The 13,532-nt window shown below is 35.5% G+C and overlaps 2 protein-coding genes across 2 annotated transcripts; one reads left to right on the top strand and one right to left on the bottom strand.

Annotated features, from left to right (window-relative positions):
* Positions 1-1,568: 1,568 nt before the first annotated feature.
* LOC130986996 (uncharacterized) lies at positions 1,569-3,062 on the top strand. Its single transcript, XM_057910542.1, has 3 exons — positions 1,569-1,751; positions 1,840-1,947; positions 2,026-3,062. The coding sequence occupies exons 1-3, from the start codon at positions 1,581-1,583 to the stop codon at positions 2,404-2,406; spliced, it is 660 nt and encodes a 219-aa protein (XP_057766525.1). The 5' UTR covers positions 1,569-1,580; the 3' UTR covers positions 2,407-3,062.
* Positions 3,063-5,705: 2,643 nt separating this feature from the next.
* On the bottom strand, positions 5,706-13,233 carry LOC130986995 (organic cation/carnitine transporter 4). Its single transcript, XM_057910541.1, has 2 exons — positions 12,596-13,233; positions 5,706-6,988 (listed from the first exon to the last, which is right to left on the bottom strand). Exons 1-2 carry the CDS (start codon positions 12,987-12,989, stop codon positions 5,808-5,810), a joined length of 1,575 nt encoding a protein of 524 aa, XP_057766524.1. The 5' UTR covers positions 12,990-13,233; the 3' UTR covers positions 5,706-5,807.
* Positions 13,234-13,532: the final 299 nt, after the last annotated feature.

Here is a 13,532-nt window from a genome sequence, read left to right as displayed (position 1 = left end):
CGATAAATTTATGTTAAATATACATTTACTTACTCTAAAATTGGCTAGCAAACTTAAATGATATTTGTGTGAAACAGGTTTGTCGTCCTTGTAACGACGAGTTGAACCCATATATTAGGTCGCTTGCAGCTGGACCATTAAGGGAGATTGAAACATACTCCGGCTATTTCGTGAATGGCTACAGGTTTCACACAACTGATCATGATAGAGAGAGTGCGACTGTGAACAGTGGCGTTTGCATAAAAGGCTCGGTCTATGGTAGTGATAGAGATGTGCTAGACTTTTATGGGTGTCTGCAAGAGGTTTGCGTGCTGGAGTATCCGGGGTATCCAATTAAGCAGACAGTCTTGTTCAACTGTGAATGGTTTGACTTGTCGGCTCAGGGAACTTCTATTGATACAGACTTCAAGTTAGTTTCACTGAACCACACACGAAGATATAAGAAGTATGATCCCTTTGTTTTGGCGAGTCAAGTAGTTCAAGTGTTTTACTGTCCCTATCCCAGTACGAACCAATCAAAGAAAAATTGGTGGTCAGCATGCAAAGTCAACGCAAGATCAAAGGTTGAAGTGTCTACTGCAGCATCTACATCAACATTAGATCAACCATTTCAAGAAGAAGTGGTTACTATTATGCCTACTCACACAAGTGTAGGCATTGAACAACCACTTCTCCTTCATCCCCTCGGTGGAGTCGTTGAGATTGAAGATGATGATGAAGCAGAAGACGATGATTCCCCGTTGACATCTAACGATAGTGATGATGATAGTAGTGATGCTTATGAATAAATGTAAATGCACAGATGACGTTGAATTTGATTGCAAATTTGTTATGTTTGTTAGTTACTGTTAATGTTATGTTTCGCTATATATTTGTTAATTTAATTGTATGCAACAGGCATCATGTCTACCTCTCGAGGTTTCTTGGGATTTGGGAGGCGATCTGGCGTTAATGCGCCAGAAGCTACAGCAGATACATCTGATGGGTCTGGGACGCATATTTCTGGGACTCCCGAGACTCCCCAGGCTTCTAGTAGTTCACGGGCTAGAAGGCCTAGGGGCCCTACAGCTGCCGCTATCAGAGAGAGAAAGGTTAAGGCACCTGATGGGAGGACGGTATTTCAGAGGCATCCTACGACTGGGTAAGTATTTTAGTTAAAATTACTGTTTCTCGTACACCATGATTAAGTGACAAAATTACTTGTACACAGTGTTTTGTTGGAGCCCACTGGCCTGTCCAAAGCTTGCACGAGCACATTTAAGATGTTTGAAAACCCAGGTGGGTACACATGGAAGTTGACGCCCCCGGCGATGAAGGATAAATTTTTTGATGAATTACAGGTACAATTAAATTTATAATACATATAAATATATCATATTAAATTGTTAAAATGTTTGATATTAAATTAATTCTCTTTCTTTCAACAGAAAGAGTTTATGTGGCAGCCCGATGATGAGCGTGACGTGAGGAAAATGTGGGAGACAAAAGCCCGCAAAAGGTACTCCGACATGATGAGCGACTACAAGACAGATCTCAAGCAGTGTATCCGCCAAGGGAGAGAGATGTCTAGGCCCGTCTGGATGACTCCCGATTTTTGGACTGGACTCCGGGATTACTGGCATCAGCCCGAGGTTGAGGCTGTTTCAAATCGAGCACGTGCCAACCGGATGTCCGAGCCCGATGGGGAGGGTACAGGGATCAGTAGGCACGTGGGCGGGTCCCAGTCGACTCGTATCCTGCAGCAGTATATGGTATGTAATTAACAAATAATTAAGTATATAAATTAAATTAATATATTGACTAATATAACTTATTTATCTTATATAAATGCATCTACAGAGCTTGGATCCTGGTACTCCCCAGGATGCACCGAACTATGCCACCTTCTTCCGCCTCCACACGTACGCCGACGGAAGTTATACGTCGGAGAGAGATGCTAGAATTGACGTAAGTGTTTAAGTTTATTCAAATATTTAGTGAATGTGTTTATTTTCTAACAATTATGCATTGTTATGTATGTATTAGGCCGAGGTTCATCGACTGGCCGCTGCCACAGGACGACAGGAGCGGCTAGACGAGGTGTATTTGGAGGTGGTGCAAATTGATAGGTCACGGATCTACGGCGTCGGGAGTGCCGGGCAGAGTCAGGCTAGTAGGGGGTCTATCCGCAGCACAGGCAGTTCTGCGGTGTCTCAGCAGCTTTATGAGACACGGATCTCCACGCTGGAGGAGCAATTGGCGGCAGAGCAAGCACAACGCCAACAGATGGAGGACCGCATGGCGGCAGAGCAAGCACAACGCCAACAGATAGAGGACCACATGGCTCAATTGGAGGCGTTTATGAGGATGTATAATGCTCAGCCACCTCCAGGGCCTGATGCCGATGATGATGATGATGATGCTTAGAATTATTAAAACTATATATTTATGTTTTCAAACAAAATTACATTTGCACTTTCTTTTCAAATTTATGTTTTATTGAACTATATATTTCAAGTGCTTTAATTATTAAAACTATATATGTTTTATATATTTAAGGCAATGATGATGATGATTGCATTTAACATAAACAAATAAATTCAAATCACATTATAATAACCAAATTAAAACACTTTTGGTGTATTAATGTTAAAAAAAAAATTTAATTAATTATTAAATATTAATTAAATATTTTACCGACGATAAAAATAAGGACCGAAACGAACTCGCTCACTAATTAACAACATATTTCAGGTATTATCTCCACATATTCAAAGATTATAATTATATGAGTGAGTATATAGCATTTAAATGAATTAATAGATGTAGATATATCAATAATACGAGTGTTCTGTACTGGTGATCACTCGAAAAGAATTTCAAAGTTAAGCGTGCTTGACACAGAGCACAAGCAAGATGGGTGACCCACTGGGAAGTCGGGTCGCCGACTGGGAAGTTCGTCTAAAGTATGCAATACCGTATAAATACGGAAATAAATTGTGGATATACAATATACAATAAAATAAATAAATAAATAAATAAATAAAATAAAATAAAATAAAATAAAAAAATAAAATAAAAAACATTACCGTGGGCAAAACGCCGTCGGTAGTTACCGACGGCAATTTGCCCTCGGTAAATACACGGCCATCCTCCGGCATGACCCACCGGCCGGCGGTAGCTTGTTACCGACGGCGTTTCGCCGCCGCTATTTACCGGCGGTAATCGCCGTCGCTAGTTTTCCGGCAAGGTCAGCCGGACTCCGGTGGCTCTCTACCGACGGCAAAATAGCCCTCGGTAACTAGCGGCGGTGTATGCCGCCGCTAATTCTCCGGCTAGGCTCCGCCGTTTAACGGCGACAATTCCGGCGGCATCGCCGCCGTTAACTGCCGACGGCGGATGTTCGCCGCCGTTATTGTCGTTGCCGACGAACCTTTTAGCGGCGGGAGCTTGCCGCCGTTATCGCCGCCGGTAACACTATTTACCGGCGGCCGTCTTTTGTTACCGACGGCATTTAGCCGTCGGTAATCAACGCTGTTTTTGTAGTGTATAGAGTAGAATTTGGTGGGAATTTGTGAATGTATTCAAAGTTATGAAATGAAAAGATTTGGAGGCAAAAATTTGAGCTGCCGGTTGTTCTCTAAAATTTGGTGTTCTTTAATTTGTTTTTTGTGTTATTGAAACAGTCGCCCAATTTTTTTGTGTTTACTTTGATTAATTAAATGAAATAGCCGCCCAATTTCATGAAATGAAACAGCTGCTCAAATTTTCAATTAATTTGAGTGTTATCTGATTTTAAATTAATAAGTTAAAATTATAAATATTGAAATAAGTAGTTGTAAAGTTGGTTGGGATTAACTCTTTAATTATCACAAAAAAATCAAATTGTAAGGGACCACACTAATTAAACACTAACTATCTATTTTTTAATTTTCGTGCTGAAAAAAATATGGACGTTTTTAATGGGATGGAGGGAGTAGTTATTTTCTCTATTTTGTTATTTTTTTAAATTTTTTTTCATATTTTAACATTCGTACTCAAATTTTGTGACTTATTAAATTGAGACAAAGCAAATATAAATATACGATGATTTTAAAATGATATATACCATACATAATGCCCCGGAATTTCAGATGGGATCCTCTGTCCTATAATATAATGTGTACCACGTGTACCACTCTTCATTTCTTCGTTTTATAAATTGTTTTTTATAAAAATAAAAATTATTATTATATTATAAACTCTAATTAGTATTTATCATTGAAAAATTAAAATTTAAAAAATTATATACCCTAACTTTGAATTAATGAACCCAAATAATATATTATTAATTCAAATAAATATAAAAAAATAATTATAAAATCCTAAATGGATGAGTGAACCCTTATTAATTATCTTTATATTATATAAAAGCATAATAAATTAAAATTGAATAAAACATAATTAAAAATTATAACATAATAAGAGTGGTACACGGTGGTACCAGTGGCGGATCCAGGGGGGGGGGGCTAGGGGGGGCTTCAGCCCCCTCCCAATTTTTGAGTTTTTTTTTTTTTTTTTTTAGATATAGTATTTATTATTTTGTTTTATATCTATATATATGTGTATATAAATAAAAAAATACAAGAAAAAATATATAATACATTATTTATAGTATCCAACTATCCATATTAATTGCTCAACACATTGAGTTGTTACATTTATATTATTTTTATCATTTTTTCTTTCTTAGTTAATTTTTAATGTTAAATTGAGTCAATTCTAAAGGTAAAAGTAAAATTACTAATTACTAACAATGAAAATTAGTTTATTTGTTTAGAAGATGAAACAATTTTTTTTTAAGAAAAATGAATAAAAGTACGTCTTTATATGCTTTCAATCTACTTGATGTTGAATTAATTGAATTGCGAACAATTATCTTATTATATTAAGTGATTGTTGAAAAAATGTATGAAAATGAAGTGTACGGAATGCTCAAAAAAATTTGCTTCGGGGGCTCCCGCCCCCGAACCCCCGTGTAAATATTTTCAAGCACCGTAGTCCAATAAATTCAGCCCCCCCTAACATTGAATCCTGGATCCGCCCCTGGGTGGTATACACTGTATTTTGGGACAGAGCATCCATTTGCCTAAATTTGATATACCGCAATAAATTACAGTTCGTAATAAAGGAGAGGCGTGTGAGAGTGCAGTTCGTATAACGCAGTTGGAACTCTATCTCCATTATCTAGTGGTTAAATATGTGTGGCTCCAATTTTCATCTCATGCAATGAAGTCAAGAAACGAAACATTTTGTACCACACACATCCTGCTTCTATCTCCACTCCCGGGGATGCAGCTGGTCTTGCGATGACGGCGGTCTCTTCTCAACGTTGGGGGGACATCATGGATTCTGATATTCAACCGGTCTATCCTCAACGTTGGGGGGACATCATGGATTCTGATATTCAACCGGTCTATCCTCAACGTTGGGGGGACATCATGGATTCTTATATTCATACGGAGGATGATGCTCTTGAATTTTGATTGTCATGGGGTTCATGCTATGGAGCTCCTGCACATTTCTTGACTCTTTTTTCCTATCACGGTGTTTTTCCCTATGGGTCCTCGCCGTTATGGTTTCGTAGCCCGTTAGTTTGCGTCTGTTGTGCCTTCAACGGGTTTTCTTTGTTACTTTCGTTTTTCTTTTTCTCAATAAAATTTCAATTCAGCAGTACCACACACGCATGCGCACCAAAGAAAAGGACCGTTGTTCTCAACAAAATTCCGAAAGAATAATTCGAATTGTGATTTAGTTGGTAAAGAAAAACGTATAGTGAATGATTAATGTCAACTCAAGAGAGCTGCGGCAGCTTGTTCTTGTCCTTCTCCCTCTCCCTCTCCCTCTTCCATCCCCGCCATGGTATCATACAACGGCCGATTCAACGTCTCCGGCAGCAGAAACGCAAGAGTCCCTCCCGCGATCCCGCATACCCCAAACACCAGAAACGGTATCCGCTCCCCCATCACCACCACGAAGGGCGACAGTATCGCCCCCAGCTGCGCCGCCTGCGTCGCGCACCCCAGCGCCGCGTTCCTCACCACCGTGGGGAACAGCTCCACCGTGTAGATAAACAGCAGGTTATAAGTCCCCGCCATCCCAAATATCCCCAGAATCCCACACACCATCCGGATGGTCTTCCACGCCCCGTACCCCTTCATCATCCCCCCCACCAGGCAGAAGGCGCCGCTGAACCACTGCGTCCCGATGCTCAGCGGCTTCCGCCCGAACTTGTCCAGCAGCACCGCCGTCAGCAGGAACGCCGGCATCTCCGCCACCGCGTTCAGGAACACGTTCAGGTGGAGGTTGGTGCCTAGGTTCACCACGTTCAGGCTCAGGCCGTAGTAGACGACGGAGCAGAAGAAGTTGATCGCCACCGCCAGGAACAGACGGATGCGGGTGAGGGGGCATCGGAGCACGTCCACTAGGGATCCGGTTATGGCCTCCTTCGATTCCGCCGCTTCCATTTTGCTCGCATCCTCGTCGAGGGCGAGCACGGCGGAGTCGGGGAGCTTGCGGCCGTTGGACTTGGCGATGGCGCGCATGGTTTTCATGGCGGAGGCGACGTCGCCCCGGATGAGGGACCAGCGCGGGGACTCGGAGACGAAGGGGAGGACGAAGACGAGGAAGAGGATGGAGGGGATGGATGTGGCGATGTAGAGGGACCGCCACGACTGGAAGACGTAGGCGATGCCGGAGAGGGCGGCGATGCCCCCGGAGAAGAAGTAGAAGGTGGACATGCCGGCGACGCCGCGCTTGGTGGGGCCGACGGGCTCGGTGGCGAGGACGAAGGCGCAGAGGCCGACGCCGCCGGTGCTGCAGCCGGTGAGGAGGCGGAAGACGGCATAGATGAGGTAGGTTGGGGAGAGAGCGGTTAGGCAACCGAAGATGGCGTTCATGATGCATACCACTACTAGAGACCCTTTCCTTCCCAATTTTGAGTCCGAGAGATGCCCGAATACGCCAGCACCTGAAATTGTTTATGTTTAAGTTCATGCTTCGATAGATGTTTTGCTTCATCTCAAACCTCATTGATTATCAATAGAGTGCACTACATGACGATGCAAAGGAGTAAATTTTTTTGTAGAAAATAGAAAGCAGAACTTGTGATATCATAATCAAATTCTAATAATGATTCATATTGGGAATTAGTAATAGATTCTTATTAGATTTTTTTTATAGTAAATACACAAGACACCCAACAGAAAACAAATCACACACATGTACACAAGTGTTCTCCGGAAAAGAATTATAGGCCCATTTGTTTATTTTGGGCCTCATCAAAGACTAGATCCTTTACTTAGAAGAATAAATGATATTGGAAAGCAAGAATAATCTTGTTTGCTTGCGCCAAATAGTGACATGTCAAAGATATATTTATATTGGCAAATTCTTGGGTGCAACCAGCCGCATAGTATACGACCGGTTTGAAAGTTTACATTTTTTCACAATAATGTTTACTTATTCATAAGAACTTTTACTTTTAATTATTTTCACTCATTAATACTTATAATCTTAACTATTTGGTCAAGTAATCATTATCGTAATAAAAAGTAATTATTGTTACAATTAAATGTAATATTTATAAAATATTACATTTATTCACGATAAGTACTTTTATTCATGAGAACTTGTACTACTACATAAGTATACATTTGTGCGAACAAATATACTTATGCTGATTAAAAGTAACCGATCGCATAGTATGCGACCCGCCGCATGGAAGACCAACCCATTTATATTTTTACTCCCTTTGTAATCTAAAATTGTGCAAGTATTTTTATAGCACAAATTTTAATAAAAAGTTATTCAATGTATCTATATAATATACTATAAAATATAATAATATACAAAATGGATGTTCTAACGATTATTTTGTCCTGCTAGTTTTTAAATATTTACGGTCAATTTTTAAAATTTATTTTCTTCCACAATTAAATTCAAATAGACTAGATCCTTTTTCCTTTTGTTTTTTTTTCTTTCTTTTAATAAATAATGTATTTCGATTAATTATAAAATACTCAATATACATATCAAATTAAAGATCATGACAAGAGCTTTAATTTGATATTATCTTATGTGAAAAAATAATTTAAGATAAAAAAGTTATACAAATTAAAAAAAATCCAAATGTATTTTCTCTCTTCTGCCTCGTATTCTTTTTTCTCTCTTCTTCTTTTCTTACTCTATAAAATACAATTTTTATTTTTATTTTATGTTCTTTATTTTTAAGTTTGATTTTATTTTTTTAAGTTCTTCATTTATTTAATTTATATCATGTAATTTTAATTAATTATATGTATAAAAAAGATTCTCTAATATATGACAAAAGAATATTTTTCACCATTTATCTAATATTTATATTCCAAATGAATGTGTAATATATTTTAGTACACTAATAGTATTGATTATTAAAATGGTAATTTTGTTTTTAAATTAATAAAAATATATCATGATATTTTATAGTACATCGTTTATGATAGGTAGACGTAATGTAACATGTCTTAATTTTTATTATTTTTCAGCAAAAGAGATATGAAAAAATTATTCATATCTACTTTTGTCCCCACATTTTTTCAAGATGACAAACTACCAATAAACAGAAGAATGAAAGTAAGTAACCTTGTATGTAATTTAATTTTAGTTATTTTTTACTATTTTATGTAACTGTAACGACTCTCGTGCATCGCACGAGGTAGCATTTACTAATTGATAGTGAAGAAAATGTCTCATATTAATCGTTTTATTAATTTAATTATTGATAAATAAATATAAGTTATAAAGATAAAATTGTTCAATTATATGAGAAGTAGTGTCTAAAAATAGAAAATATTAATATTTGGGGAACATGCTAAAAAGTAAATAAATGTAGAATTTTATAGTATTAATTTATGTATTTTTTATTACAAATGTGTATTTACAAAACTGGACAAGTTGCAGTCAATCAAGTCTCACCCATCGAATTCATATGATTTGTATTTCCCACTATAGCAGTGTGTATGAAAACATGTATTTTATGTTCAAAGAAGAAATGTCAAACAAAACCACCTCTAGTAATCATATTGTAGTCTATCTATCTAGAAATATAGTTTGTCTTTAAAGACGTTATGCACATTCCTACCATTCCCACCTACTGCTGTCAACTATTATATTAAATCGATAAAAATCGAAATAACTAGCATTATCCTATTTCTAAAGGAAGAGAGTCGTGCACTCGTGCTCTAGATTAAAGTAACGTCAAAAATTGATCCAGTTATATCTTGAGTTAGGCAAAGATAAGTCACTTGTAATTATATACTCATCCGTCCCATAAAAATATGCATAATTTTCATTTTTCATCCGTTTCATAAAAATTGCATTATCCATTTATAATAATAATTCTCCCACTAAACATCACAATCAATGTGAAATCTTTTCTGCACTCACACTACACTTTACATGATTTCTTAAAACCTGTGTCGTCCCATACTACATATGTTTTTGTGGAATGAAGGGAGTATATAACAATCATTTTATAAAAAATATTTAACTATTGTTTATTATTTCTATTACATATTCTTCTAACTTAATCTCTTCTCAATTTTCTCTATCTAATAAGAATTTCCTCTCTTTACGTTAAAATTCTATTTCTAGATTATAAGTTCAATTACCCAAACATCTTATAAGCTTTTCAAAGATCTTATAAGTAGTTGAAGCTTATAAGCTCTTTAAAATAAACTTAGCCAAACACCCTTAGACTAGTGCCATTGGTGACACCATAGAGAAAGTCACCATAAAAGACAAAAAACATAATTTATCAAATAAATAAAAATTGAGCAAAAAACCATGACTTTGGGCGGATGACCGCCCTTGAGGTATACAAGAGTCATTGCCATGTGGCATTCTCTCATTGGGTTCCACTTAATTATACATATAATGTTAAATATTAATTTCTAATAATTATTGTGATATAAAAAAAACTAAAAAATTGGAAAAAAAATTATATATAGACTTAAAATTTTATATTTATTTTTTAAAGTAAATATTTGTAATGTTAAATTAAAAAATTATTTATAAATTATAAATATAAAATTTATATTTATTTATAATGTTAAATTAATAATTATTTATTTTTCTCAATTTTAGAAAATTTTGTAAATACATTTAAATTATTAGGGCTAATATAAGAATAAAAATAAAACAAAATAAAAAATTATTTGGATCATATGAGTGTCACTAATGGGAATATAAATAAGGTAAAAGTTATGCTATTTATGTGGAAGAGAGAGAAATGAATATTTTAAATGAGGGTTGGGTTGAGACCAAAATCTCTTCTCTCAAATTTCTTCTTTAACGATATAGTATCTTGTGTTTGATTCTCACTTACAAGGATAGTTTTTCACATGTGGGTAGTTTTCCTCTTAACGATATATACTAATTTGATTTATCATGTTTATTGAAATCATTTGTAACATTTAACCAATCACAATACACTTTTCGTTATGAAAGAGTATACTTAGTTCTTCAGCACGAGTTTTAAATAATATTAGTAATAAAATTGGTCAACTTTGGTAAAGGGAGTAGAGAAATAATAACCAATCATAGTGGTAAAATTATAATTAAGTATTAAAAATGAAAATAAAAAAATAAGGAATTAATGATGATGTTATTTTTAAAAATAGATTGTGCATTAGTTTGGGAATGTACACAAAAGAAAAGTAAAGATTGTGCATACTATGATGCATATTTTGTACCCAAAGAAAAAGAGAAAAGCAAAAGTTTGAATGTGCAGAGGGATAAGCTTTATAAGGCCCAGGCCGTACTAAGCTATTTATGGCTTTTGGAATAAATTTATTGCATAATGTGTATCAGAAACATAACAAGGGCGTTACGATTCTGACTTTGCCACTTAATTCGGCTTGTCGTCTATCTCGATTATAAAGAAACCTGTCGTATTTTAAAGCATAGGTATTATTCACATAATTAGCTGTCTCTACTTCGAAATTGGGTCCAATAAAATGAGGGCAGTTGTCCAGGATATGCATGCCCAACAAAAAACACGAATGTAACATACTACAAGCTTCATCACGCCCTCCCAAACCCGAATTTATCTCCTTGTTAAATTATTATTATTATTATTATTATTATTGTTATTATTATTATTTTTTTTTTTAGAATACTTGTTAAATTATTTTACTGTTAATAATTTTTATTGAATGTGATAAATGAGAATTTTCATTAGTTTCAGTCTTTTTATTTTTATTTGTGTCGTAAAGTTATGTTTGGGCGATTATTATTTTTCTGTAAGCAGTAATCATCAGAATTTCTTAATTACAAATATAAATTTGTAAATTTTATATAAGAGAGTATCTAGTTTAAATGTTTATATAACATAAATTACAAAAAGGACTTAATTGATATAAATAATACGGATATAAACATCGAACGATTCATTAATTTTTAAACGATTATAAAAAATGCATCTGCATGCGAGCTAAATAATTCCCGTTATTATTATTATAATTAACCCCTCAAAATATATAAACGAGTCATCCTTCATGTACTAAGATATAAAATTAATATGGAAAATAATCTTGAATACGTCAACTATTTGTGCCTATCCTAAAATATTCCATACTACCAATTTAACATGGTTATTTTGCGAATGAGTAATTTTGAAAAAGAAAATTCTTTTTCTCACAAGAAATTATAATTCCAGTGCTTTTATCACTTTTATTCTTTAATTACTTTTCTTCTTTAATAAAAATATTCAAAAATAAATAACTATACTTAGTGGAACGAATGAAGTATTACATTTATTCTTTAATTTTCACCATTTTCAATACTCTAGTTATTTATTCATTTATCTTAGAATTCTGTTCCTTTATTTTAAAAAATTATCTGAGGGGTAAATAAATATTTTTCCAAATCAGTAATATTCCAAGAAATTACTTTCCAATGAGATGACCTTTTCTTCACTAGAAAAATCTGTCTAGTGAGCAAATGCACCCGACCCAACATTAAAATAAAAAATTGTTGTGCATGTGAGGAGATGATTAGTTGTCCTCTCGAGTATCATCAAACTATGAGCCCTTGCCTTTCAAACTGAACAGACTATCAATTAAATAACCTACCATGTCGATAAACTCGAAAGGGGAAAAATAAAATTATAATACTTCTTTCGTCCCTTAATTTTATATTCAAATTTCAGTAGAATAATTAAATATATTATGAGTAAAAAATAATAATTTCACTTTTATAATAATATTAAAATAAATAAAGTGAAGTAAAGATTCAATCTTAAGAACGAAACGAGCTTAATTGATAAAACTCTTTCCCTTCAATTATTAAATTGAAAATTCGAGTCTCTAAAGAGAAAAATGAAAAGTTATTATTAATTTTTTCTTGGAAAAAAAGTAAAAACTCAACCTTTTATGAAATTATATAAAATAATATTACTAAAAATTAGAAAAATATATAAAATCGACATACAAACTAAAATTAAAATGACAAAAATATTATTCATTCATCCCTAAAATTTGTTGACTAATGAATTAAATAAAAGAGCATTTACCGAAAAAAGAGAGGAACTACATACCTATCATGCAGCCGCCGAAAAACAAGGCCTGAACCAACCCCACCTTATACTTCTCGGAGCAAACCAACCCGAAGTCCGCCACCGTGGAGCTCCCTGCGCCGTCGATCCACTCCCACGAGCCGGGCTCCAAGCCGCACACGGTCGTAGCCTCCGGCGAGCAAGCTCCGTCTATGCACCGCCAGGCCGGCTCGCGGTCGGCGAAGATGACGACCATGGTGTGGAAGGCCTCCAGCGCCCACGCCATGCTCGTTAGGACAAAGTGCCGCAGCTGCCACCACCCAAACTCGCCGCAATACTTTTTCAGCATGTCGTCCATGCACAATCTCTCCGCCTCCGCCGACGCTCCCAGCAGCGGCGACCGGACCCCGCCTTCCGTAGATTTTGGAGCCGACATTTTCCGGCTGATTTTTTTTTTTTTTTTTCGTTAACACAAATTTGAAATCATGAAGATTTATTGTTGTTTTCTGTTTCCTTTTTCTTCTTGTTTTTGTTTTAGGGGTGGTGGCTGAGGATAGGGATTAGGATTTGAATGTGGAAGTAATGAGAATTTCTTAGATATGCAATATATAAATAGGATTGCGACTATGGGTTGTCGTTCGTTGATCGTAAATGGACGACGATGTACACGTGGATGAATCTTATCCGTTGTATTTTTTATTCTCTTTTAGCACCAAATCGGTCCGTTTATTTTAGCTCTCATGAATATAAACACGTCAATTAAGGTCAAAATGGCTTCTTGGATAAAATGGTTTGGGATAGTGGTGGTATCTAATGAAACCGTATATTCCGGAATATCTGGACTTCGTTGGCCAAAAAGCGATTTCAATTTGATATTTTAGTTTTTGTTGATAAATTTCAATTTGATATCAAGCGAATATCGGGAGAGTTTCATTTGGTTGATAAATGGTACTCCCTCCGTCCCGGCTTTTGGTATCCA

The sequence above is a fragment of the Salvia miltiorrhiza genome, chromosome 5 (genome assembly GCF_028751815.1).
Source record: "Salvia miltiorrhiza cultivar Shanhuang (shh) chromosome 5, IMPLAD_Smil_shh, whole genome shotgun sequence".
Taxonomy (NCBI): domain Eukaryota; kingdom Viridiplantae; phylum Streptophyta; class Magnoliopsida; order Lamiales; family Lamiaceae; genus Salvia; species Salvia miltiorrhiza.
Note: the sequence above shows the minus strand (reverse complement) of the source record. Positions and strands in the feature narration are given on the sequence as shown.